The sequence below is a fragment of the Hylobates moloch genome, unplaced genomic scaffold (assembly GCF_009828535.3).
Source record: "Hylobates moloch isolate HMO894 unplaced genomic scaffold, HMol_V3 SCAFFOLD_5, whole genome shotgun sequence".
Lineage (NCBI taxonomy): Eukaryota > Metazoa > Chordata > Mammalia > Primates > Hylobatidae > Hylobates > Hylobates moloch.
Genome location: NW_026652280.1, coordinates 62,367,153 through 62,393,649, shown reverse-complemented (window position 1 = coordinate 62,393,649; position 26,497 = coordinate 62,367,153). Strand labels below are relative to the sequence as shown.

Below are 26,497 nucleotides of genomic sequence, written 5' to 3'. Positions count from 1 at the left end.
ATCAACCATGGTTTTCTATCAGTTAGTGCTTCTAAAGAGTGACAGTACACAATAACCAATGGAGCAATGCTTTAGTAAACCAGACAGGTCACTGAGGGCAACAGAAATATGAACAATTACAATGCCATCCAGTAAGGGCCATAATAGAGATATGCAAAGTGTTAAAAGAATGCAGTAGAGGGATAGGTTTGTGCCGCAGGAGGACCGGGGAGGCATCACTGTCAAAGACAGTGAATTGAGCCCTGAATGTGAAAAGAAACTGGGGAGGGGCTCCCCAGGCACACACAGAGGCGTGGAGGCACGTAAGTACAAGGCGTGTGAAGTAAAAGAGCGAAGCCAAAGAATAGGGCCTGGGGAACCACGGAAGACAGAGTTTAATCTAGACTAAGATAGACTTTGAACTTTATCCTTTTGCCAGTAGGAAGTAATCTGTGTCTTAGAATATCATTCACTTTAATGTAGAATGAATTAAAGAGGCAAAAGACTGAAGACAGAAAAACCAGTTGGAATACAACAGGCAAGAGGAGATAAGGACTTGCCCCAGGCATGGCACTGGGGATGGAGAGGAAAGAACAGGTGCAGGAATCCACCAGGGGAGGTGGCCAGGGAGAAAGTAGAACTACAGTAAAAGGAGGAGGCTTGAAGGAGGTTCTTGCCAGCTAGTCTGCCTTGATGCGGGACATGTGCTCGCCACCACTATTGATGAATGGTTGAAACTGATACAACAAGATTAGGGAGAACACGATAACTTCAAGAGGAATACAAAGTAAGAACTAGAACTTAGTTGTGAGTGGTCTCTAAAAGTCTTAAACACTCCTGAGTTTATCTACCTGTTTCTCATTAACTATTTCTTTTTTTTTTTTTTTTTTTGAGATAGAGTTTCGCTCTTGTTGCCCAGGCTGGAGTGCAATGGCGAGATCTTGGCTCACCGCAACCTCTGCCTCCCAGGTTCAAGCGATTCTCCTGCCTCAGCCTCCAGAGTACCTGGGATTACAGGCATGTGCCACCACACCCAGCTGATTTTGTAGTTTTAGTAGAGATGAGGGTTCTCCATGTTGCCCAGGCTGGTCTCGAACTCCTGACCTCAGGTGATCCGCCCTCCTCAGCCTCCCAAAGTGCTGGGATTACAGGCGTGAACCACCGTGCCCTGCTCTCATTAACTTTCGAGAGATAAGTAGAAGTCAAAAAGCAAATTCTTGCGTGTGTGTGTGTGTGTGTGTGTTTGTGTGTGTGTGTCTGTCTAATCAGCAGTCGAATGATTAGTAATAATCACATTTTCTCCCATTGAAAAAAACTTCTAAAAGAAATCCCATCTTCATAACTTATTTTCAATGATAAAAAAAGAGTATTAACTTTTCAAATCTGCTTTCTGAATGTCCCTCTTTCCTTTTTAATAATACTTTTGTTTTTCCTGAACAAATATCTCACTGCAGAAAATTTTAAAGAAAAAAACATGAAATATACAAATAACATGAATTATGCAGGACTCTGTTGGCAATTGGAAGGATTTGGCTTCTACTCTGAGTGAAATATGAATCATTTCCAGGTTTTGCCCAAGGGGGTGCGTGATCCTGGCTTTTAAGAAATTATTATTCCTGCTCTGCTGAGAATAAACTACATGAGGGCAGGGGTAAAATAATCTATGACTATTTCCTTAAAATAAATTATTTAAAATGGAATTACTTCATCAAGACTATATTTGCTTAGGTTGTCTTAAAGATCATACTCCCATTATTTGTGAATGAGTATGTGTGGAGACTATGTCTGTTTCAAAAGTACTTAAGGAGTACAAATGCAAAATCTGTTTTCAACCTTTGTGAAAACAACTGGCTCCATCTTAGTCTTAAATAATCAACCTCTTGTGGCATGGTTGCCATTTCTGCTCAAGTGCAGCCATGAAGCAGGAAAACATGCATTGCCAATTTAAGAGTCAGGTGGAACTACGAATCCCTTCCCTTATTTAACAAGCATTTATGGAGCACCTAACATGTGCCAGGCACCAGGCTACTCCTGAGGATACAGCAATAACACTGACCCAGCCTCTGCTCTGACTTCAAAAGCAAATAATCTGAGAGATTTTTTTCTTGTAGTGTTTATACATAAAATGTTTACAGTTGCTACAAGTACTGTAAAGAGAGAGAGAGATAGGGGTGTTATGATCCTAGGCAACCATGAGCTGTGTGATCAAAGAAAATAAATTGCTTCTCCTCAAGGAAGTCTGACTTGAATTCCAGGTGAAAAAAAAAAAAAAAAAAAAAAAAACAGCGAAGAGCAAAGGCCAGAAGCAGGAATGAATATAAAATTTTGAGTAACTAAAAGAAGGCTAGAGTGACTGGAACACAGAGATGGAGGGGAGGAGAGGGAAGGTGGGAAAAAGAAAGAAGGGATGGGAGTGATCCAAGACAAAACTAGAGGTAATACCGGCTCAGGTAGCCCAGAATATTGTAAGCCACATTAAAGATTTTGACAGTTTTGTGAAGAGCAGTGGGAGATTATTAAACAGTTTCAATCAAGGGCCAAACAAGCTAAACTTTTCCGATGTTCTTAATAAGATAAACTAAAATAAAACTAACAGATTGACCTTGATCTCAGTGTGCTTAGTTATGGGACAGTTAATGTTAGATGATTTACCAACCAAAGAAAGCATGTTTTGCTTAAATGACAGCAAACATTAATTTCAGGATATGGTTAATACAAGCAGGTATAATCAGAATTGTGATTTACATTTAAGCACACTGAACTAGACATTACTTAGAAATTTCTCATAAAGATACCACAATATTATGCTTGACTGCACTTATAGAAAACAAACCCTTGAATTTTCACTTTGGGCTTAGAGAATAATCACCATTCTTGCAAATCCTTTGCCAAATGAAAATGAAAACTTCTAAGATGAATTTCTTTCTGCAGGGTAGAGATTACACTCATGTAAAGATTTAGCTGACAACTACCAAAAAAGAATTGGGGGAATAGGCCGGGCGCGGTGGCTCACGCTTGTAACCCCAGCACTTTGGGAGGCCGAGGGGGGCGGATCACGAGGTCAGGAGATCGAGACCACGGTGAAACCCCGTCTCTACTAAAAATACAAAAAATTAGCCGGGCGTGGTGGCGGGCGCCTGTAGTCCCAGCTACTCGGAGAGGCTGAGGCAGGAGAATGGCGTGAACCTGGGAGGCAGAGCTTGCAGTGAGCCGAGATTGCGCCACTGCACTCCAGCCTGGGGGACAGAGCAAGACTCCGTCTCAAAAAAAAAAAAAAAAAAAAAAGAATTGGGGGAATAAATATAAATGGGAGAAACAGCTGTCCAGGAAGTTATCAGTTGCCAGGTTTGCTTGTAATGCAGAGAAATTCCCAGGAAGTCAAAGAGTGTTCATTGGTGATTGCACGTCTTTTGAAATCGCATCAGAGGTCTCCATTTTCTAACCTCTTCTCTTGAAAATGAGTATGTTTCCAGTCTCCCACAGGATGTATAATTTTGCATGATTGTTAGTAGCTATTGGCACCATTTATCTCTCTAGTCATCCACTGTTCCATTTTGTGTAAGTCTGAATATGCTTTGCACACACACTTCAAAAGACGGTAGTTAAAACGATCTCACTTTGATCGTCCTACTCCAGCAATACAATTTTTAGGGGTTTGTTTTGTTTTGTTTTGTTTTTAAACAATATACTCTTTTCCTATCGTCATAATGAAATGGGAAAGGTTCCCTTGTTCCCATCGCACACCCTATGTGGCTCACTTCAGCGCCTCACTGCTCATACCTCTAGGGGAGCATACGGACAGGCAGGCTGTAGGGCTCCCACCCCACGGCAGTGTCTAGGGGTGAATGTTTACAGCTGAAGCCCGAATGGTCGTGTGTCACAGGGTGCTGTTTTAGTTTAGCCCTACAAGCAGCTTATGTTAGTTCAATTAGATCCCCTTCCTCATCACAAAGAGGACTTTCTGTATCCGGGTTCTTGCCTTGGTGTACCGGAAGGATTGGATCACATGGGGGCTTGGAGAATGAGTGGAAAGTTTTATTGAGTAGAAGTAGTTCTCAGCCCTTGAGGAAGCCGGAAGGAAGATGGCCTTCCCCTAGAGTTAGGCCACCCGCTGCCCGGCTCTCCTCTGACTGCCCCGGCCAAAGTCCGCCTCATTCCGCAGGTCGCGGGTCGATGGCCTGTCGCGGGTCGATGGCCTGTCGCCGTGCCGGCGTCTATCGATGTGCTCTTCCGCAGACATGCTCTCAAATGACCAGACACATGACCAACCACTTGTGTCTTCTGCCGATGTGCTTCTCAAGACGTCCAGCCGCTTGTGTCTCTTCCTTTCTAGGGTCTCCAGTTTTTATAGGCCCAGGTTGGGGGCGTGGTGGGCCAAGGTGGTCTTGGAAAATGCAACATTTGGGCAGGAAGGCAGGAGTGCCTGTCCTCACCTAGGTCCGTGGGGGTAGAACCCCAGCCAGAGACCACGCCCTCCTCTACCCAGAGGTTCCCTTCCCCTCTTCCCTATCATTTAAAGGGATCACGCTCTTCCTTTCCCAGCACTCCTTATGAATAATACGCAAGATTTTAAAGATGCAGTGCAAAATAAGAAAAACATCTGGAAGGTTTGGAACCCTAAAACCAGTCTGCGTTGTCTTTCTTAAAGACTAAAATTGTACAATATTTATTTTCATTTAACAAACACTTACCTATCACTTGCATTTGTCAGCCTTTGCTCAAAGATGCTGTACGAATATTAACATGTCAAATATTATGTAGAACATTCTATTGCTTTTTATTTATTTATTTATTTATTTTGAGACAGAGTCTCACTTTGTTGCCCAGGCTGGAGTGCAGTGGTGCGATCTTGGCTCATAGCAAGCTCCACCTCCCAGATTCAAAAGATCTCCTACCTCAGCCTCCCAAGTAGCACCTGCCACCTCGCCCAGCTAATTTTTTTATTTTTAGTAGAGACGGGGTTTCACCATGTTGCCCAGGATGGCCTCGAACTCCTGGCCTCAGATGATGCGCCTGCCTCGGCCTCCCAAAGTGCTGGGATTCCATGTGTGAGCCAGTGCACTGGGCCAAGCATTCTATTTCTCATTTATGGTGGGTTTATTTGCCACCACTGCTTCGACTGAGGATAGCATGGCACAAGATGTGAAGCTTGTTTTGAGGGCCTGAGCAGAGGTTTTTTTTTGCACAGTGGAGTCCAATATTTTGCCAAAGGCACAGAAGAAAGTACGGAAGATGAAAAACTTTTCCCCAGCCTGGGCAACATAGTGAGACCCCCATCTCTACAAAAATTTGCAAATTAAAAAAATTAGCTGTGTGTGGTGGCATGTGCCTGTAGTCCTAGCTACTTGGAGGCTGAGGTGGGAGGATCACTTGAGCTCAGGACTTTGAGGCTGCAGTGAGCTATGATCACACCACTGAACTCCAGCCTGGATGACAATGTGAGACCCTGTCTCTAAAAAACACGGAAGGAAGGAAGGAAAAGCTGTTCCTTTACCCTCTTAAGTTCAGTGTTTTGGGGGCTGCAAAAGAAAAGACAGGCTTCTGTTCATTATGTATGGGAGTTCTCAGGAAAATATGCCTCAAGGGAGCACTTACAATTTGGGGCTTATGTGCTGTCTTAACAAGAGAAGGGGAGGAGGAGAAGGGCACTTAAGGAAAAATAAATTACTTTTAAGAAAGATCATGGGCCTTTAGGGGAATAGATGGGAGATGACAGTTTTGTGACAATGCCTGTTTAGGTGTGCTGTGGGCTTCTCTTTGGTATGAGTCAACTTTCTCTGGTGGCAGAAAAATCTGTGGGAAGGGATTTATGACAATTGAGTTTTGGGAGGAGGTTCTGCTTTTGGGCAGATAAGAGAGTTTAGAAATCAGTCTATTATCAAATGCCTTCAGCTCAAAATCATTTTTATGCCACAGTGGCATATTCTAGAGGAACCTGGGCCAAAGAAGACCACCCTTGGCCTTACTCCTGGAGTCATTCTGGCTCTGGCCTAGCCTTGGGGGTGGAACTCTGCCCTGGTATGGACAAGAATGGACCCTCTCAGGCCCGAGCATATTCTCAGAAGTCCAGTCACACAGACCTGGAAGTGTCAGAGATGTACTTAATTCTAGGTTTTCACTGAGGCCAGGTAGAAACCGCGGTACCTGGAACATTTCTTTGTGTTTTGGGGTTTTAATAGACTTGGCCAGGAACCAAGTCCAAGCCCTTTCAACATCACAGAATGTTTTTTAATCTTCCCTAGTCTACCATAATGGAAAACTCATAGTTCTCATCATTCACAAACACTTAAAGGGTGTTTACTAGGTACTAGATGGTATATGCTACTATTATCAGCCTCATTTTGTAAGTGGAGGAGACAAAGAAAGGTTAAGTGAGTTTTCCAAGTTCACATGGATGGTAAGCGGCACAGTCAATATTTGTTGACTGTGAGGCCGAGGCAGGTGGATAGTTCGAGATCAGGAGTTCGAGATCAGCCTGGCCAACATGGTAAAACCTAGCCTCTACTAAAAATACAAAAATTAGCTGGGTGGTGGTGGTGCGTGTCTGTAATCTCAGCTACTCAGAAGGCTGAGGCAAGAGAATCGCTTGAGTCTGGGAGGTGGAAGTTGCAGTGAGCTGAGATGCACCACTGCACTCCAGCCTGGGCAACAGAGTCAGACCCTGACTCCAAAAAAATAAAAGATAAAAAATTGACGGATTAGCAACCGGGCACAGTGGCTCAGGCCTGTAATCCCAGAGCTTTGGAAAGCCAAAGCAGGAGGATCACTTGAGGTCAGGAGTACCAGCCTGGACAACACAGTGAGACTTCATCTCTAAAAAAAAAAAAAAAAAAAAAAAAAAAATTTGAAAAATAAGAAACTTAGCAGGGTGTAGTGGTGGGCATCTGTAGTCACAGCTACTACAGAGGCTGAGGCAGGAGGATCCCTTGAGCCCAGGAGTTCAAGATTGCAGTGAGCTATGATTGCACCACTGCACTGCAGCTTGAATGACACAGCAAGACCCTATCTCTAAAACAAGTTTAAAAATTGTTTAAAAAAAAACTTTTTAAATTGACAGATTAGAATCTGATCAGTTTCTTTCCAGAGCTACTTGAACATCTCAGGAGATTGTGCTAAGGATGGAAAAGGAAGGAGTTTTAATTTCAAAGTTTCATTCCATGTCTTGTCAAACCAGGTCTAGATTTGCCATTTAGAACTGCATTCTCTGATCCTATGTTTTAAGAGAGGTTTCTCCATGTAGATGAAACTAGGAGCTGCATCCTTTCTCGGATTGGTAGGTGTTCCATGGGCTTTATATGTGCGGCGTAACAACAGCATACAAACGCCAGGGGGCAATGCAGTTTCACCGAAGAATCCTAGGAAACTCGGGTCTGGCTTTGACTAAGAACATTGGCAGGATCCTGGGGCAAAGGTGAAATCCTTACTGAAAAGAGTTCCGCAAAGGAAAAAATGTTTAAAAATCCTTTCTTTGAAGGCTTCCTGCATTGTCATCAAAATTGTCTTTCAGTATTTGTGCACAGCTGGAAGTTTTGTGATATTATTTGCAAAAGATTTACTTTTCGTTTTTTCTTAATGCGGCTGCCTAGTCTTTCCTGGAAGGTTTCCTGGGTCTTTCTGCGTAGGAAGGATTATTCTAACCAACTCTCGGCTAGTCTGGATCACATTGTTAGGACTCTGTTGCGTCCTCTGCCTGACCGCGGGGCTCTCTTCCCCCAGTGCCCATTCAGCGCTTCCAGCTGCCTCTGCGGTCGGAGCCGGGCTCCCTTTAAGGTAATTCCAGTCTGGGCCTGTGTTTTGTTTCCAGCTCAGCAGCCGCCAGGTGTCTGCCCTCCCTTAACCTCCAAGGATGAGAGATCAAAGGTGCCCCTACATCTGCCTCCTGCCCAGCTCTTTAATCTGTTACATGTTCAAAAGGGACAAATGCAATATTGTGCACTCAGGGAGGGAGGACAAATCAGAGAAGTGGAAATGGGCAGAGCCTCAGAATGTGCTAACTTACATAAATGATATGAAATATGCCTGTCTACATATTAGCCCTGCCACTGTGGAGGTGTTTTCTTCTTAAAAGAGCAAGAATATTACGGAGAAATCGAAATCCTCTTTTCTCCAGTTGGAACCCTACTAAACCCATTTAATGAAATATTGTACACAGACCCATTTGGAGGTCACTATTAGGAGAAATATAACGAGGTAAAACAAAATATTTTTTAAATTTATGAAATGGAAATTACAAGGGCACTTGTAGAGACCTGAGCTTATTTTATACGTGGCAAAAATGATAAACTAATCTTTAAGTAGAGCAGATATATTTTAAGAAAGACTATTTCCAGCGGAGCATGTATTTTCCATATCCGTAGAGCTAGGTAGGGGAATGCATTTTAAAACAGTAGGAATACAGATTAGGTATTAAGAAAATAATACTGAGAGCAATGGTTATGGAAGGTACAGAATTTATCTATCAGGACTCAGGAAGCAGCAATTATTTCTTCCATTTTTAGAGGAAGGGGTTGGGGGATGGGGGAAGAGCTCCTGATCTAGTAACGAATTGTTTCTAAACTTAAATTTAGAAACATTTTAAACAGTTTGAGCATCCACGATTTTCTTTAGACTGTTAGGAGAGCTCCCTAATTTCCAACTAAAGACATAAATGTGAACAGTCACCGATTACTTTTTTCTCTACACATTCCTGCGCCCACACACCCGGAGGCTCTCTTATGCTTCCTCTTCCCCAGCGGTTACAAAAAGGAACTCCAGCAACTTCAGTTGTGCTTAGCTGTCTTCACAGACAATAGCAAAGCAGGACCAGTGGCCTCATATTAAGTCACACTCTTTCCCAGTTACAGTGGCTGAGAACCCAGATTTTCACAAGGTGTAAAGAAAAGAATATTGACATGGTTATTAAAAGTTATGGTGGGAAGGGAGCCTTTATCAGCTGCTTCAAATATTTCATTCACCTTCTTAACAAATGTTTATTCTGCACTTACTATGTCCAGACATGGTGCTGAACTCGGGGAATTCACTGGTGATCAAAAGCAGGCTTACCCTTTGTTCTCATGGAGTTTACCATCTAGGGGTAGAGACTAGCATCAATCAAATAATCACAGAGATAACTGCGCTGAAAGAAAGAGACAGTTCTTTTTTTTTTTTTTTTTTTGAGACGGAGTCTCGCTCTGTCGCCCAGGCTGGAGTGCAGTGGCGCAATCTCGGCTCACTGCAAGCTCCGCCTCCCGGGTTCACGCCATTCTCCTGCCTCAGCCTCTCCGAGTAGCTGGGACTACAGGCGCCTGCCACCACGCCCGGCTAATTTTTTAGTAGAGACGGGGTTTCACCGTGATCTCGATCTCCTGACCTCGTGATCCGCCCACCTCGGCCTCCCAAAGTGCTGGGATTACAAGCGTGAGCCACTGCGCCCGGCCAAAGAGACAGTTCTTGTGGGAGAATCTCCTGTAACAAAGGGACTAATCTAGAGGCTCAGGGAGAACTTCCCTGAGAAAATCCTCATTAGCTGAGAGTCAAAGGATCAAGAAGGGTGAGGGACGGCACGTGCTAATTCTGCATTCAATATTAGTAGAACTGAAAGGGTGATGTGGCTGGAGTACCAAGAGCTAAGGGACAGTGCACATGTGTAGTCAGAAAATGTATGCACAGCTGACTATGTCTGTCATCTCTTGCTACATACCTTATTACCCCAATGTGGAGCAGCTGAAAAACAATCATTGTATTATACCTTATGATTTTGAATCAGGAATTTAGGCAGGGTTCAGCTGGGCAATTCTTCTGTTCCACATTCAGCTAGAAGTTGGTGTATTAGTCAGAGTTCTCCAGAGAAGTAGTATATCCGTGTGTGTGTGTGTGTGTGTGTGTGTGTGTGTGTATACTGACCCATAATTATGGAGGCTGAGAAGTCTCAAGATCTGCAGTCAGCAAGCAAGCTAGAAACCCAGGAGAGCCAATGGTATAGTCCCAATCTGGGTCCAAAGACCTGAGAACATGGAGAACAACTGTGTAAGTTCCAGTTCAAGTCGAAGTCCAAAGGGAGGAGAAGACTGATGTCCCAGCAGAGACAGAGAATTCTCTCTTACTTTGTCTTTTTGTTCTATTCAGGACTTCAACTCATTGGACAAGAACCACCCACCTTAGGGAGGGAAGTCTGCTGTACTCAACTGATCCAAATGTTAATCTCATCCAGAAATACCTTCACACACACACTGGGAATAATGTTTGTTCAAATCTCTGGGCACCTCATGGCCCAGTCAAGTTGACACACAAACTAACCATCACAGTTGGGCTGGTCTAGAGAGTCCAAGATGGCATTATTCACATGCCTGGCACTTTGATTTCAATGGCTGGGAGTGTGGGCTCCTGATCAGTAGCAATATGGTAACTGTTGACTAGAGCACCTGTAATTGGCACCTCCAGCCTTGCGGCTTCAAGACTCCTTACATATCAGTTCAGGGCTTCCCGAGAGAGTTCCTATCCAAGAGATAGGAAATCTTAAGGTCTTAAGGTCTGAGCTCAGATACTGGCAGAGCATCATTTCCATCATATTCTTGGTGACAGCCAAAGCAGTCCACAAACCCACTCAGACCAAAGGGAATAACAAAGATGCCACCTCTCAATCGGAAGAGTTTCAAATAATTTGTGGTCATCGTTAGTCATCCATGCTTCAGCCTCTGGACACAAATTATTCACATCTTCTGTAAGGCAAAATATACTCACCCCTTCTAAAGACTTCAAAACCTCATCTCAAGCTCAAGTTTGAGATTCAGGTTCTTTTTTTTTAGGGGGAGTCTCACTCTCTTGCCCAGGCTGGAGTGCAATAGGGTGATCTCAGCTCACTACAACCTCCACCTCCCAGATTCAAGCGTTTCTCTTTCCTCAGCCTCCTGAGTAGCTGGGATTACAGGCATGCACCACCACACCCTGCTAATTTTGTATTTTTAGTAGAGATGGGGTTTCACCATGTTGGTCAGGCTGGTCTCGAACTCCTGACCTCAGATGATCCACCCATCTTGCCTCCCAAAGTGCTGGGATTACAGGCGTGAGCCACAGCGCCCAGCCGAGATTCAGGTTTTTACCGTCTAAATAAGGTTCAGTTGCTGATGGGGCGCATTTGATGCTGTTGTCTTATACAATTTCTCTCAATATGAAGACCTCTCAATATGAAAAAGGTATTTGCCTCCTATGTGTCCAACATATACTGATAGTACAGGGATGGGATAAGTGCTTGGGATACTCCCACTCAAAGAGTGGATAAACAGCTATACGCCAGGCATTACCATAGCAAGTCTGAAATCCACATGCTGCCAGTTCCTTGGCTGGAGGGCCCAGTCCTGCTCTCTGGAATGATTCTCTGCAGCTCTTGGATCCACCCTCCAGACTCTTGTTGCACCTTCTGAGTTGTCCCCTTTCCATAAGAAATAGCACTTTCATCTGAATAATCTTCTCAGCTTATGTTTCACCCATAAAAGTTTGGGGGCTCTAAGGACTCTTTGCACTTTACCTCTGCCTGCTTTGTCCAAGCTGATTATGTGTCCACTAATACACTTCTCTCATAACCTTTGTGGGTATCCTTTGAATCTTACTGGATTTCATTCTGTTAAATGAAACACATATCTACAATTCTCTTCAAGATAGTCCCTTTTTTGGTCTGGGCTCAGAGTTGGAGTGCTATGGGACAGTACCCTTAGGATCCTTAAAAGCCTTTTTGTCTGTTTTGGAAACTCTATGAGGTACATCCTTAAATATTTCTACAGTCATAAAAAAGTATTTTACAGTCACCCCCTAGGAGTGTTAAAACAATTTTTGTTTTGTTTTGTTTTGTTTTTACTCAACACATTCTAGCTCTTTATTGTCTCCAAATTTTGTTTGAAAACTGAACAGTTCTTTTTTGACTCGTCTTTCTCTACCTGCACCTTTTATTGTGTGTAGCTTTAAAGAAATTAAAAAAAAAATTTTTAATGGCACTTTAAGCATTCTGCCTAGATGTTCTCTTACTAAAATCCGTGGGTTCATTGGGTATATTTTCTATTTTCCACATTACTACAAGTGATAATGTTGGCAAATTCTCTGCCACTACATTAATAGAGTTCCCTTTTCTTCAGGCTCCAGTGACAATTTTCGGTCCTCCCAGGCTTCACCAACAGTCTCCTCAAGACCCTACAGCTGGCTGGATGCAGTGGCTCACTCCTGTAATCCTAGCACTTTGGGAGGCCAAGATGAGCGGATTGCCTGAGCTCAGGAGTTCGAGACCAGCCTGAGCAACATGGTGAAACCCCATCTCTACTAAAATACAAAAAAAAATCATCCAGGCGTGGTGGCGGGCGCCTGTAATCCCAGCTATGTAGGAGGCTGAGGCATGAGAATTGCTTGAACCCAGGAGGCGGAGGTTGCAGTGAGCCAAGGCCGTGCCACTGCACTCCAGCCTGGGCAACAAAGCGAAACTCTGTCTCAAAAAAAAAAAAAAAAAAAAAGACCTTACAGCTTCTTCCCTCTACCTAAACTTGACACTTAGCCTCAGCTGATGTTTATCAGAGTGTCTGCACATGGCCTTTCCATCAGAACCGTCTCAGGACTTGTAACCTGCTGTCTCAGGCTCCCCAGAGGGAGTGGTCCATGACACCAGAGGGGAAGCCGCCTGTTTCATGAAATCTGGGCAGACAGCATCATTTCTTCTGTATTCTAATGGTCAAAGCAGCCGCGGAGCTTACCCAGATTCAAGGAGAGGAGACAGCCTCCACCTGTCTGTGGGAGGAGTGTGGAAGAATTTGTGGCCATTTTTATTCACCTATAAGTGACATCATAGAGGGTTTTGCAGGTCATGTTAAGGCTTTTTATCTTAAGAATTTCACTGGGCAGGAGGATCACTTGAGCACAGCAGTTTGAGACCAGCCTAAGCAACATAGTGAAACTTCATCTAAAAAATAAATGAATAAAATAAGAGTTGGAAGGCTGTCACATGACCTTTTGAAAAAGTCTCTCCAGCTGCAGCATGGGAATAACTTAGAAAAAGGATATTAAAGGCTGAAGTTCTTTTTTAGTTCCTCTTTCTCTATTGTGCCTTATCATACAGTTTCCTGTGAACATTGCTGTCCTAATTTGGCCCAGGGTGATGACAGTTGAGACAAGAGAACTGCAGATTATTGAGGTATTTGAATATAAAGTTAATTAACTAATATTTCTTGAAGTCCATTTAGGGCATAATTTTGTCTCCAAGTAGCCAATAAACTTACTTGTCAGAGATCTTGCTAATATTGGAACCCTAAAACACCTAAATATTTACTATAAGTTACATGTATTCACTCTACACATAGATTTTGACTAACTCCCTATAAAGAACAGCCTCTGAGTAGAAATAGACAGTGGTCAATATAATGAAATCTGAGTACTCAGCTCAGTAACATCCATAATTGAAGTAACATATTTGAAGTACATGTGCTGGGATTGATGAGATCCTCCTTGAGGATACTCGGGAGTGATCACTTTTTCATTCAGTAAATATTTTTTGTGTGTTTGCTCTGTGCTACAAACTTCTAGGCAGAGGAGTTACAGCAGCAAACAAAACAGACCAGGTTCCTGCTCTCATTCTGATTATATTCTAATGAGGAGGACAGATGTAAACAAGGAAGCAGATGTGAAATCAATGAGATAACTGCAAACAGTGATAAGTGCTATTTTTAAAAAATAAAAGAAAGCCAGTTGTGGTGACAAGTACCTGTAGTCCCTGCTACTTGGGAGGCTGAGGCTGGAGGATTGCTTGAGCCCAGAAGTTCAAGGCCAGGCTGGCCAACAAAGTGAGACCCCTCCCCTCCATCCTTTTAAAAAATAAAAATTAAGTAAATAAATAAATAAGAGCAATGGGGTGGGGAGTTATTTCTGGCCTGCTCTAAATACAGTAGTCAAGGAAGACTCTCTGAGGAAGTTATATTTGAAGTCAAATGTGAACAAAAGAAAAGAGCTGGCTATAGGAAGACTGAGCAGTTTAAGGCAGCAGGCAAGAGGGAGCGAGCAGCAAGTACACTAGCCAAGGGCAGAAAGGAAATAGCATTGCAAAGCACAGAGAGAAACCATGTGGCTAACGGGTCTGGAATAAGGGGAAAAGTTATGTGAGATGAAGTAGAAGAAATAGGGAAATAGGCAGGGCGCGGTGGCTCACGTGTGTAATCTCAGCACTTTGGGAGGCCGAGGCAGGCAGATCATGAGGTCAAGAGATCAAGACCATCCTGGCCAACATGGTGAAACCCTGTCTCTACTAAAAATACAAAAATTAGCTGGGTGTGGTCAGGCGTGCCTGTAATCCTAGCTACTCGGGAGGCTGAGGGAGGAGAATCGCTTGAACCTGGGAGGCGGATGTTCCAGTGAGCCGAGATTGCACCACTGCACTCCAGCCTGGGCGACAGAGGGAGATTCTGTCTCAAAAAATAAGAAAAGAAAAAAAGATATTGAGCTGAGAGAAAAACAGTTGAGTTTGTTTTTTGTTGTTGTTTTCAATTGTATTTTCAAACACTTCTGCAGACTATGAAAAAGAAACCAAGGGGGTGAGGTGGTAGCGTGTGTGTGTGTGTGTGTATAAATGTATGTGTTACGGCTTACCCTGAATTCCAGGCAATGTCAATGTCAGCCACTCACCAGATAATGTCTATTGTGTGTCCTAGAAGTCAGCAGTGCTATGTGTAACTTTTTAACATCAACATCAATCCCTTCTTAAATATTTAAATTTTTAAAAAATATTTACATTTTAAGATAAATGATCTTTCCCACTCGTTGTACAATTTTGTGTACCATGTTAATATAATGTGTCTAACTAGATATAGCTAATTCTAAATTTTCACTGTAACGTAGTTACTTCCCAATATAAAGGTCCACCCTACTATACAGAATAATTTGACTTGGGGTTTAAAAATGTAAGAAAAGTCTATTTGGAGCTAATGAATCATATGTTTTTCTTAAAATAAGGTTTATAATTAGAGATCTAATTTTTGTTTGTATTTGAGCTTACCTTGTTTTCCCAACTCCATAAATCAGTATTGGGCTCTCCTTCACTGCCACCCCTGTCTTTCCTGATAATTTGTTTAAATTTTCTTGTTTTCTTGCATAAACTCTGTTTCTACATACTGATCAGAGCACATTGTTGTCTTTTCAGTTGAATGACATTAGCTGACACCATGATTATACTCAAAGATGAATATGGCTGAAAAACTTGATATTCTGATGTATATAAGAATTCTACTCTGAAAAGATGAGGTCATTGCTTAATAAGTCAATTACTTGTACCTGACTCTGCGTCTTCGTTTAGTTGCCTGATCAAAAGAATGTCAAATCCATTTATACTGTGATTATACTAGTTGATTGTCAATGACTGTTATTTCTAAGGTGACGTATGTATAGTTTATTTTTGCAATGAAAGGCTTTACAGGTTTGGAAATAACTGGCAGAATAATAGTAAATCCTAAGTTTACTTCCATTTGTCTTGTTCAATTAAATGGTAACCCTCTTTATGAAGATCTCAGGAAGTATTCTGAAGTTCAAGGTCTTCCCTGGGCCTGAGCACAAAGAAGCATTAGTAATGGCAGTGGTGTCCTAAAGCGAGTTCATACCAGCTTGCAAGAGCCAGATGTTACAGTTTCAGGCATTTTAGAAGCCCATTATTACAAATTAAATTGTATGACTTACAATTAGATAAATTATATCAAAAACAAAAGTCATAAATATTTAAAACTCATCATTTCCTAGTCATGTTTCTATCAATGCTCTTGAGGTTACATTCTACCATACCCATATGGTGGAAATACTACATGCTGGTGTGGTCACTGCACATCTCTGCCCAACTTTACGTACAGTGACAAATATGCCATGGTATGCGTACTGACATAGTATTGAAGCTGAAAGAGGCTTATTTAATAAAAATAATTTATATCACATAAAAGATATAATAACAGTAAGTTTGTTGGGAAAAGGGCAAACTGGGATGCAACTGAATGAATGATTGATCATGGTTGAACTGCTGGCTACAGATACAAGAGTTTGGCCAAGATGAACAAAAGAATTCCATAGGAACCAATTCACTATATGGAATTTGCCATAAAGAATACCGTATATGTCATTGTTACTTGTAGACTGTGTGCCACATATCCTTCTTATCAGCAAAATTTATAATAAACATATGGACATATATATGCATACTTCCTCCCCTAGAGAGTTTCTTCTCAACATTGGACCAGACACCACTGGTTATGCAGGAAAGATGAAATTCAATAGGAAACAAACTTAAAAGCAGCTTTTCCAGAAAGTCATAAGGAAGAGCAATGTGAACATAATCTGTTAAAATCAGCGTATGTTCATTCTGATACCAATTTGATTTGCCAGTATTGAAAAGAATTTTGTTTGCAAACTCCTCCAGTTTGAAAGAGAACCAGGATTTCAACCAAATGAAACTGCAGACATTTTTGTTCAGCCTAAATGATCATGACTATTGCATAAGATTAGATAATATTATTTATTTATAACTATGACTTATAAAAAATGCTCTTTAAATCAAATGATTGTTACCAGGTCTAATTTATCTTAGTTTGGTGTTTTCACCTTTAAATTCACTGAAAGGCCAGACACGGTGGCTCATGCCTGTAATCCCAGCACTTTGGGAGGCAGAGGCGGGTGGATCACAAGGTCAGGAGATCAAGACCATCTTGGCTAATACAGTGAAACCACGTCTCTACTAAAAATACAAAAAATTAGCCGGGCATGGTGGCGGGCGCCTGTAGTCCCAGCTACTCGGGAGGCTGAGGCAGGAGAATGGCGTCCACCCAGGAGGCAGAGGTTGCAGTGAGCCAAGATCCGAGATCCGAGATCGTGCCACTGCACTCCAGCCTGGATGATAGAGCAAGACTCTGTCTCAAAAAAAAAAATTCACCGCAAAGGTGCATAAATATCAGTCAAGGGTACTGACTTCCTTCATGAACAACTTGACTTGCTCAGATAACCCGTTCACTCTCTGACTTGAGGGAGCTGAAATCTAAACCTATCAGACCAAGAAAAGGGCTCTGGCCCAACTACCCCAGAGAAGAAAGTTACCAGATCACACCATGGTTTTTAACCTCCTGTTACATGTTTCAACAGAAACTCTGTCCTAACATGCATCAAATGATCTCTATATACGGTACCAAAGAGGAAGTGCTGGTCCCTGGCATCCTATTGTGTGAACTTTTATTGATCCATAATCTGGTATAATTTATACACAGAAATAGTCACTCAGACAGACTTGGCCTTTGTCCCATCCAAAAACATGTTTAATCCCATTTTTAGTGAAAAATTTCCCCAAATGGTTTTAGTGGGAGAAAAGAAGACATCCATGAGACCTAGTTAAGACTAAAAATTATTTTATTTTTGAAGTTGATATTTGTTTAGTTACATTCTTACAATGCTAGCAGAAAAAGAAAAATCCAAATCTAAAGCATGCGTGTGTTACGAGAAGCCTGGAAAAGGCGATTTGGGTCCATTATATAACTGCCACTTTTTGTTTTTATTCAAGGTGTCATAAAACTGAGTTCTGCAGTTGAAGGTATGTTTTTACAACCACAAAATCAATAATGTTTTGCTTAAAGGTTGCATAGCGTGGCTTGTAGCTAAAAAGCTTCTGTGGCAGTGGTGTTTGACGCCATGTGCGAATTGCCAGCTATTGCCATTGCATCTGTGTTTCTCCTTGTTCTGGTCATTTTATGCTGCAAAGCTCTCAGCCCTCCTCAAGTGGCGTTTGCACTGACCTGAGAGGGCAGCACCAACATGTCTGTTTCTGTCTCCTGATGTGACTGCCTCGCAGCCGGTGCTCCTCAGAGAGCCTGGGCTCTTCGGTGGCCTTATTTGAGGCTGGACATAGTCTTGTCAGGAACCTTTGCCCTGGATCTTTCAGCATAACCTGGTCTAGAGCATCCTTTATCTCAACAGAGCAGACATGTTTGCCCAGGAAGTATGTGGGCACCAAGAGTCATTTAAGCTTCTTCCTGATGAGAAAATGAGATGGTTAAGGCATTTGCCAGTCTCATTGCGGGTTCTTCCTGGGCAGTGTGACCCACCACCACGAGGCATAGTGAAGACCAAGTTCCTTTACTGTTGTCCATGTCGGTGAGTGGCAGTTCCCTTCAGTCATACATTCAAAAAGCCGAGAAGAAAAGGAAGAAGGATTTAAGGAAAGTACAAAAGAGATGTCCAAGCAAAGTGTTTTGCTGAGTAACCCCAAGAATATTAAAATGACCTCATTTTCTGAAACGATTTATTGGTATAAAATTGATCTCCTTAGCCCCATAGGAGTTTCACAAATCAAAAGTAGAGAATGTGTCATTTTCTTCTTTTGTGAGTTTCTATGTTTGTTTTGGGGGGGGTGTGTGTTCTCGTTTATTGGGAGTTTGTCGGCCATGCTTTGGAGGTTTCTCCATCCTCACTTAATCAGGGGAGGCTGCATGGAAGAGGTAGTGGGCTTCCGGGTGAGTTTTCAACTTAAAGGGAGATGTGGCTGGCTTGGTGAATGGGCAATGCATGGAGGTGGGGAGTGGGAAATTGCAGTGGGGGTTGGAGTGGTGAGGCCGTTCAGGGGGCTGGAGTTTCAAGGTTGGGAGGTGGGAGAGTAGGTCAGTTATGTACCCATGGGACTGGCAAATCCAAAGTGAGGGTGCCCTATCCCTTTGGTGGATTTAGTACCATCATATTTTACAAAACCGAGTTGAAAAGACAGTATTTCTGGCATTTGTGGCAGAAAGTATGTTGCTACTCTAAACTGAGCAAAAGGTGCAGGCAGCAGTGTTTCAGGGTGGAGAGAAAAAGACCTTCTCACCTCGAGGAGAAAGTGCACGTTGCAGGCCTGTGGTAGCCCAAGCAGAAATTCAAGTTCCCTTTGCGCATCAAAGTGGAATTTTACTGAAGGACAATCCAAGTTCCTCCCTGCCTAACAAGATATAAGAGACACCGAAACAAAATCAAGCAGCACCATGAGAATGACCTTGGCTGCAGAAACTCCCAGTAGCAATTTGAGCACTGAGTTTCAGTTAATTATCTGTTGAATTACAGATAACAGTTGGTTCACTCTGGGCCGTTTTGATGTTTTATCAAGGAATGGCTTTGAAGTCATAGTTTTACATTGCCTGCTTGGTTTGAGTGCAGTATTCCACTTGCAACAAAAGGATATAGTGACAAAATACAATTTTCATTTTAAAAGTCAGAAAGTAAAGAAAGCATTAAGTAATTTTAAAACTATTGTTTTGCTAGAGGTTACTAGTGGGTGTCATGGCTTGTCTGCACCCCCAGGACAGGGTTCTGTTTTCTCCAGAAAGATGAGAGTTTGAGGGAAAACGAAGGCAGGAAGCAGAGTGACTGCTTGGGGCTAGTCTGGCAGCCTCTGGCCACCTTCCTCATCACTCGGCCTCCTCTGAGTCCCCGGGGCTCACAGGAAGTTCTCTGGAGTGGCTGCGGATACCAGAAGTCAGGCCCACTGTGACTGTTGCTTGAGCATCTTTTGGGCAGCTTATTGTCTGAGGCTCGGAAGCATGCTGTGTTGTAACCGTGTTAGAATATATGTGTGCAAGGGCAGTTTGGGAGTGCGGTTGTTGGGCTGGGGGGACGTGTGTTCCATGCATGCATTCTCAGTGCATCTGAAACGTGGAACTCTTACAAGCATGCTCAGTGGCACGTGTGTAGGACACTATCTCTTGATGAGAAATCAAACCTCAGATGGTCGGCCTTGCCACTGCTTAGCTAATTACCGTACTTGCAACTTTCCATCTGCAGAATGAATTCAAGGCAGCTTCGTACAGCTTTTCATGTCAAAGAGTGTGCACATCAGTGGAAGAAATCCACTGTCAGAAATGAGACGTCTTTCCTTTTTTTAAAAAAAGAGACTCTGCTCTATATTATCTTAGAGCTCTGAAACTAGTATTACTATTTTAGGTAGATTCTCTTATTCTTTTCAAGGAAAAATAATTGTCAAAGTCCTAAGAGAAAAACAAACCAAGATTCCATTTGCCACTCCCTACCAAGTGTCTATGGCAGGCAGTTTTGTTTCTTCTTTTCTGGAGCGGGGTGCCCTCTTCCGCACTATGCAGCTTCATATCAGCTTTTTAAATCAGCAAAAAGAAAAACCCATTTTGTATCTCACGAATGCTAAGGTTAAAGGTGGAATGTCCTTTGAGTTTAAACAGAAACACTCATCAATGCTTTGAATATTTTGCGATGAGGAAAAATAAGTGAATAGGGAAAAAGTTCAGTTTGAAAGAAATAATTGCAAAGTTTTGTTGATAACACTGATGAATTCTCACCTCTGATTTTAGATCGATAATCCCAAACTCCGAGAAAATTGGGGTCAGAGAGAAACATGTAGACAGCAATTTGACAGAAGGGGGAAACAGTCGCACCAATGGCAGGGAAAGAAAAACCACTTACAGCAAGAATTTCACAAGAGTCTTCTACATATTTCTCTGAATAGGGTCTTTTCTCTTGAAACTGGAGCAGGGAGATAGATGTAGGGCTACATATTTTCACAAGTAGGGCCAAAACATTGGCCTTATCAAGGAGAAGTGGGAACACAGGTCATGGAAGTGCTGAGTCACCCCTAAGTCAGAATGACTCTGATATTCTATAGGCAGCTATTTATTTCTAGGGAAGGAGGGGCCACCCGAGCCGGAAACTCTTGGTCCAACCGAAGTGGTGTATTCAGACACGGGGAGTGGGAGTGTTCCAGCAGGCACAGGCCTGGAGGGACAAGATGAGCCAGCTGTGGTGGTAGGCTGATGCAAGTCTTTGCCACTGATAACTAGCGTGTGTTCTGTGTTGAGACTTGTCTCCAAGGCGATTTGTTTATACCTCGTAGGCGAGAATCCAAAACGCCAAAAGGACATACATTCTTTTGAAAGTCCGTATGAAAAAAATGAAGGTTGTCTTCTTTGGAAAAGTTCCACGTTTCTAAATATAGGAACAGATGAGCCTCTCTGAAGAAATCAAATAAATGAGGGCTGGGTGCAGTGGGTTCACACCTGTAATCCCAGCACTCTGGGAGGTTGAGGCAGGAAAATAGCTTGAGGCCACGTGTTCAAAGTTCGAGAGGGGCGTAAGCCACAGGGCAATTCCCCCTCATGTCTAAAAAAAAATTTTATAAAAGTTAGCTGAGTGTGGTGGCATACACCTGTAGTCCTAGCTACTTGGGCATCTGAAGTGGCAGGATCAGTTGAGCTCAGGAGTTTGAGGCTGCAGTGAGCTATGACTGCACCACTGCACTCCAGCCTGATCAACAGAGCGAGACCCTGTCTCTAAAATAAAAACTTTTTAAGGAAATTCTGTTGTTCATAGTATGACAAGCCAGGTGTCCAAAAACACCTCAAAGAGATTTAATGTATTAAAAATATTCCTACTGTATTGATGTCATTCCTTCTGTAGGTGAACTCTGCCCTTGTCATTGTGTCTTTCTTTCTTTCTTTCTTTCTTTTTTTTTTTTTTTTGATACAGAGTCTCGCTCTGTTGCCCAGGCTGGAGTGCAGTGTTGTAATCTCGGCTCACAGCAACCTCCACCTCCCAGGTTCAAGCAATTCTCGTGCCTCAACCCCCTGAGTAGCTGGAACTACAGGCACGCTCTACCATGCCCGGCTAATTTTTGTTTTTTGTTTTTTGTTGTTGTTGTTGTTGTTGTTGTTTTTGAGACAGTCTTGCTCTGTCTCCCAGGCTGGAATGCAGTGGCATGATCTTGGCTCACTGCAACCTCCGCCTCCTGGGTTCAAGTGATTCTCCTGCCTCAGCCTCCCGAGTAGCTGGAATTAGAGGTGCACACCACCACGCCTGGCTATTTTATATTTATAGTAGAGATGGGGTTTCACCATGTTAGCCAGGCTGGTCTCGAACTCCTGACCTCAAGAGATCCACCCACCTCCGCCTCCCAAAGTGCTGGGATTACGGGCGTCAGCCACTGCACCCAGCCTAATTGTTGTATTTTTAGTGGAGACGGGGGTTCGCCTTGTTGGCCAGGCTGGTCTCAAACTCCTGGCCTCAAGTGATCTGACCGCCTCGGCCTTCCAAAGTGCTGGAATTACAGGCATGAGCCACCTTGCCCAGCTGAGTCTTTCTATTTTTAGAGCAAAGCCATGTGCTCAGTGTGTCAAGGTAGACTGTGGTAAATCCTTTAATAAACAGACGCTGATGGACTTACCTCCAGTAGTAAACTGAGAATGAAGTTTCAACTTTTTGTTTGTTTGTTTGTTTTTGTTTTTTAGGCGGAGTCTTGCTCTGTGGCCAGGCTGGAGTGCAGTGGCACGTTGTCAGCTCCCTGCAACCTCCACCTCCTGGGTTCAAGCGATTCTCCTGCCTCGGCCTCCCAAGTAACTGGGATTACAGGCGCCTGCCACCATGCCCAGCTAATTTTTGTATTTTTAGTAAAGACGGGGTTTCACCATGTTCGCCAGGATGGTCTCGATCTCCTGACCTCGTGATCCACCCACCTCAGCCTCCCAAAGTGCTGGGATTCCAGGCGTGAGCCACCGTGCCCAGCCAACTTTTTTTTTTGAGACAGAGTCTGGCTCTGTCTCCAGGCTGGAGTACAGTGGTGTGATCTCGGCTCATTGCAACCTCCAACTCCCTGGTTCAAGCAATTGTCCTGCCTCAGCCTCCTGAGTAGCTGGGATTCCAGACACACACCACCACGCCCAGGTAATTTTTGTATTTTAGTAGAGACAGGGTTTCACCACGTTGGCCAGGATGGTCTCGAACTTCTCACCTCGTGATCCGCCCACCTTGGCCTCCCAAAGTGCTGGGATTACAGGCGTGAGCAACCATGCCTGGCCAGTTTCAACATTTTTACTACCGGAAATCAAAATGTTAGTCAGATAACTGACAGAGATAGGGTAGAGCTATCTCCCAGAAGGAGTTCCTTCCTTCCTTCCACCAGCGTGGTAGGTGGCAGTGTGTCAGGAATACTAAATGGAATATTATAGAAACTGAGAACAAAACTCAAGAAACTTGTTTCTGCAAAGAAACCCAGACATCCTGTTTATAAGAGTGACGTGGAGGCTGGAGCACCACACTAAACAAAAGAATGTTCTCTTCTCAGATGTATCTTTACTTGTCATTATACTTTTGGCTAAAAGTTTCTTTTTTTTTCTTTTTTTTTTGTAGAGACAGGGTCTCTCTATGTTGCCCAGGGTAGTGTTGAACTCCTGGCCTCAAGCTATCCTCCTGCCTTAGCCTCTGCATCCAGCCAAAATATTCCTATGAAATAGAAATGTTTCAACCAGGCACGGTGACTCACACCTGTAATCCCAGCACTTTGGGAGGCTGAGGTAGGAGGATCACTTGAGGTCAGGAGTTCAAGATCAGCATGGCCAACATGGTGAAAGCCTGTCTCTACTAAAAATACAAAAAATTAGCCAGGCATGATGGCAGGTGCCTGTAGTCCCAGCTACTCAGGAGGATGAGGCAGGAGAATCTCTTGAATCCAGGAGGTGGAGGTTGCAGTGAGCAGAGATTGTGCAACTGCACTCCAGCCTGGGTGACAGAGCAAGATCCTGTTTCCAAAAAAGAAAAACAGTAATGTCTCTGGGAGCATTGAGAGTTTCCCAAATAGCTTCCTAAGACTGGGACCCTCCTGAAATGGCAGAGATGGAGCCATGTGACCCAGAAACTGGAAGATGTGTGGAAAGAAATTTCCAAGGGTTAGCCATTTGTCATCTTGGGATTACCCTCACCTCAGATAAAGTTGACCTCAAATGACCAACCACTGACCTCATCTCAGAGCTCTCTCACATTTATCTTTCTACTTTTTTTTTAAGTGTATCTTTTCCCCTTTTTGTTTCCCTCTCCCTCCTCCTCTATTCCAACTGCCTTTTTCTATTTCTGCATAGTGTAGAAGAAAGTTTAAGGGGGACACTAAGCAATAAAAAGCCAACCAGTGCCTGGAAGGGTCTGGCACGGAACTGCTATTTGCCTCAGTGTCCTCACCAATAAAATAGACTTCTCTTGGGGCAGTTGCAGAGACTAAACTAGATGCTAGAGAGAAAGCCTTAACACAGTATACAGAAGGCAGCAGGCGCTCTCCTTCCCACTTTCCTCTTTCCAATGTCTAATGATCACTTCCACTAGAATCATGGTGTAGCACACTGCTGAGAGTTTCATTTTGGGCAAAACCACAAACAGAGCCAGCATAAATCCTTGCTTCTCCCCTTTGAGAGTACTTAGAGGGAAGCGACTCCTCGTGTTGGATAGAGCTCTCTGATCACCTTTCTGGGATCTGTGGCATCTGCCAGGGGACAGTCACAGCCCCAGTTTGGAGTGTTCGGTTCAGATGAGATTGTCCCCCAGTCTGTTCTTTGAGTCCTGGAAGGTGGGGAGAAGAGGTAAGGTTTTCAGGCAACAAACAAGTGCTAATTGAAGACTCATGTCATCAATATTAATTGTGTTTTATTACAAAAGAGTTTATACTTGCACAGTGCTCCTGAGCGAGCCATTTGTCACCACTCATCAAAGATATGAAAGTTTTTGAATAAGGAGAACCAAAGTGAATACAACCACAGCTATCCAGAGAGAAATTTTCATAAATCTTTGAACTGTATAGCCAAAAACTAATCAAATCTGTGCTAAATAAGAGGCCTTGAGCACTTAACAACAAATTAGCATAACCCAGAGGACAGTGTGCATCCCAAGCACCATAACCTACCCTTCACCCTCCTCCCTGGGGCAGGAAGTAGGCATTTATAAATCAAAGGCAAGCTGCAAACGATAATCTGCCACTTGTCACTGATTTATTTTCCCTCTTTTTGTTTTTCAAGAGTATAAGTTTCAATGTCTGTGTATTTGCTTTTGTTATTTTGGCAGTGTAGTGAAAGTTTTCAATGTAAACAAAACTCTTACTCTTAAAGAACAAGCAACTCTATTACATTGCGTAAGAAGGCAGTTCTTAAAGACAATGGTCTAATTAGCAGTCTTTGAAGCCAATTCAATAGTAATATCAAAGCCACTTCTAGTATTTCAAGCCTAAATTTAGAAAATGGCCTTGATATTTTCAGTCTAAAACTATAGTCTGACCTTACTATTAATTTTGGAACACACTGTAGACAACTGCTGAAATCACTTAATGTTATGAACCTGGAAATCACACCCTTTTAAACGATACATCACACCCATTAAAATTAACTGTAAAATCCATTTTGTATTGATTTTGTTTGAATTTGATATTCAACTAAGATGCTTTACATACGTAAATATTGCCACAGCTGTATATACAATGGTTTTGTTAAATCCATTGATGCTTTAAGTTGAAAGAGCATACATTATTGGTTTTGTTTGGTTTCACTGAGAAGAAGGCCAAAGGATTTTTCTAGCAATGTTTCAACAAAATGCAAAATTAGATGCCAGTCCAGAAGCCTTAAGGATGTGAAATGTTTTGAAAATACAGATTTTGAGCTATTTCCTAGCTTTAACTGACATGTGTGCTTAAGTGAAGGGAGAAGGCAACCTGGTACACCTCTGTTGAGTACAATGTTTCTTAAACATGCACCTGTTAAGAGACAGAGAAGCAAATTTAATTTCCTTTTTAGCCTTCTATATCCCATTGTTGATTTTATACATGCCCTCCTTAAATATGAACTCCTAAAATTGTGTTTGGAACACATAATGGAAGAAAGTATAGAACGATATATAGGACAGTCCTAGGTTCAAACTTCATAGCCATAACTTCCTGGCTGTGTTGTAATCTGGAGCAAGTTACTCTGTCTGTACCACACTTTCCTCATCTGTAAAATGGGGTAAAGCTACTTAGCACTCCAGATGATTAAGAAGCTTAAATAGACCGGGCGTGGTGGCTCACACCTGTAATCCCAGCACTTTGAGAGGCCAAGGAGGGCGATCACCTGAGGTCAGGAGTTTGAGACCAGCCTGGTCAACATGGTGAAACCCCGTCTCTACTAAAAATACAAAAATTAGCCAGGTGTGGTGGTGCACACCTGTAGTCCCAGGTACTCGGGAGGCTGAGGCAGGAGAATTGCTTGAACCCCAGAAGCGGAGGTTGCAGTGAGCCAAGATTGTGCCACTGCACTTCAGCCTGGGCGACAGAGCAAGACTCAGTTTAAAAAAAAAAAAAGAAAAGAGCTTAAATAAAATCAGACAATGTTGAAGTACCTGGTAAATTGTTTAGCATGTAGGCATTCAATATATTTTAGTTATTTATTTATAGTTTTGTTATCATTTTTGTTTTTATGGGCTCAAAAATTAAATTATAAAAAATTCATATGCTGCTGCTTTTGCTTGATGTTACATATATATATATAGACATATATATCTCTATATTTTATTTTTTTATTTTTTTTGAGATGGATTTTCACTCTTGTTGCCCAGGCTGGAGTGCAATGGCACAATCTCGGCTCACTCCAACCTGCGCCTCCCAGGTTCAAGCGATTCTCCTGACTCAGCCTCCCTAGTAGCTGGGATTACCGCCATGAGCCACCACACCTGGCTAATTTTTTGTATTTAGTAGAAACAGGGTTTCACCATGTTGGTCAGG

General features: G+C 42.8%; 1 protein-coding gene across 23 annotated transcripts in view; it reads left to right on the top strand.

The window, feature by feature from the left end:
- The window catches only part of DLGAP1 (DLG associated protein 1), a 993,959-nt gene that overhangs the window by 810,808 nt on the left and 156,654 nt on the right, over window positions 1-26,497 (top strand). For 11 of the 23 annotated variants that reach the window (XM_058438584.1, XM_032152723.2, XM_032152722.2 and 8 more), the window contains one exon: window positions 17,507-17,536. The exons of the other annotated variants lie outside the window; for them this stretch is intronic. In XM_058438584.1, the coding sequence (XP_058294567.1) occupies window positions 17,507-17,536 (30 nt within the window). The remainder of the gene's footprint in view (window positions 1-17,506; window positions 17,537-26,497) is intronic. 23 annotated transcript variants of the gene reach the window in all.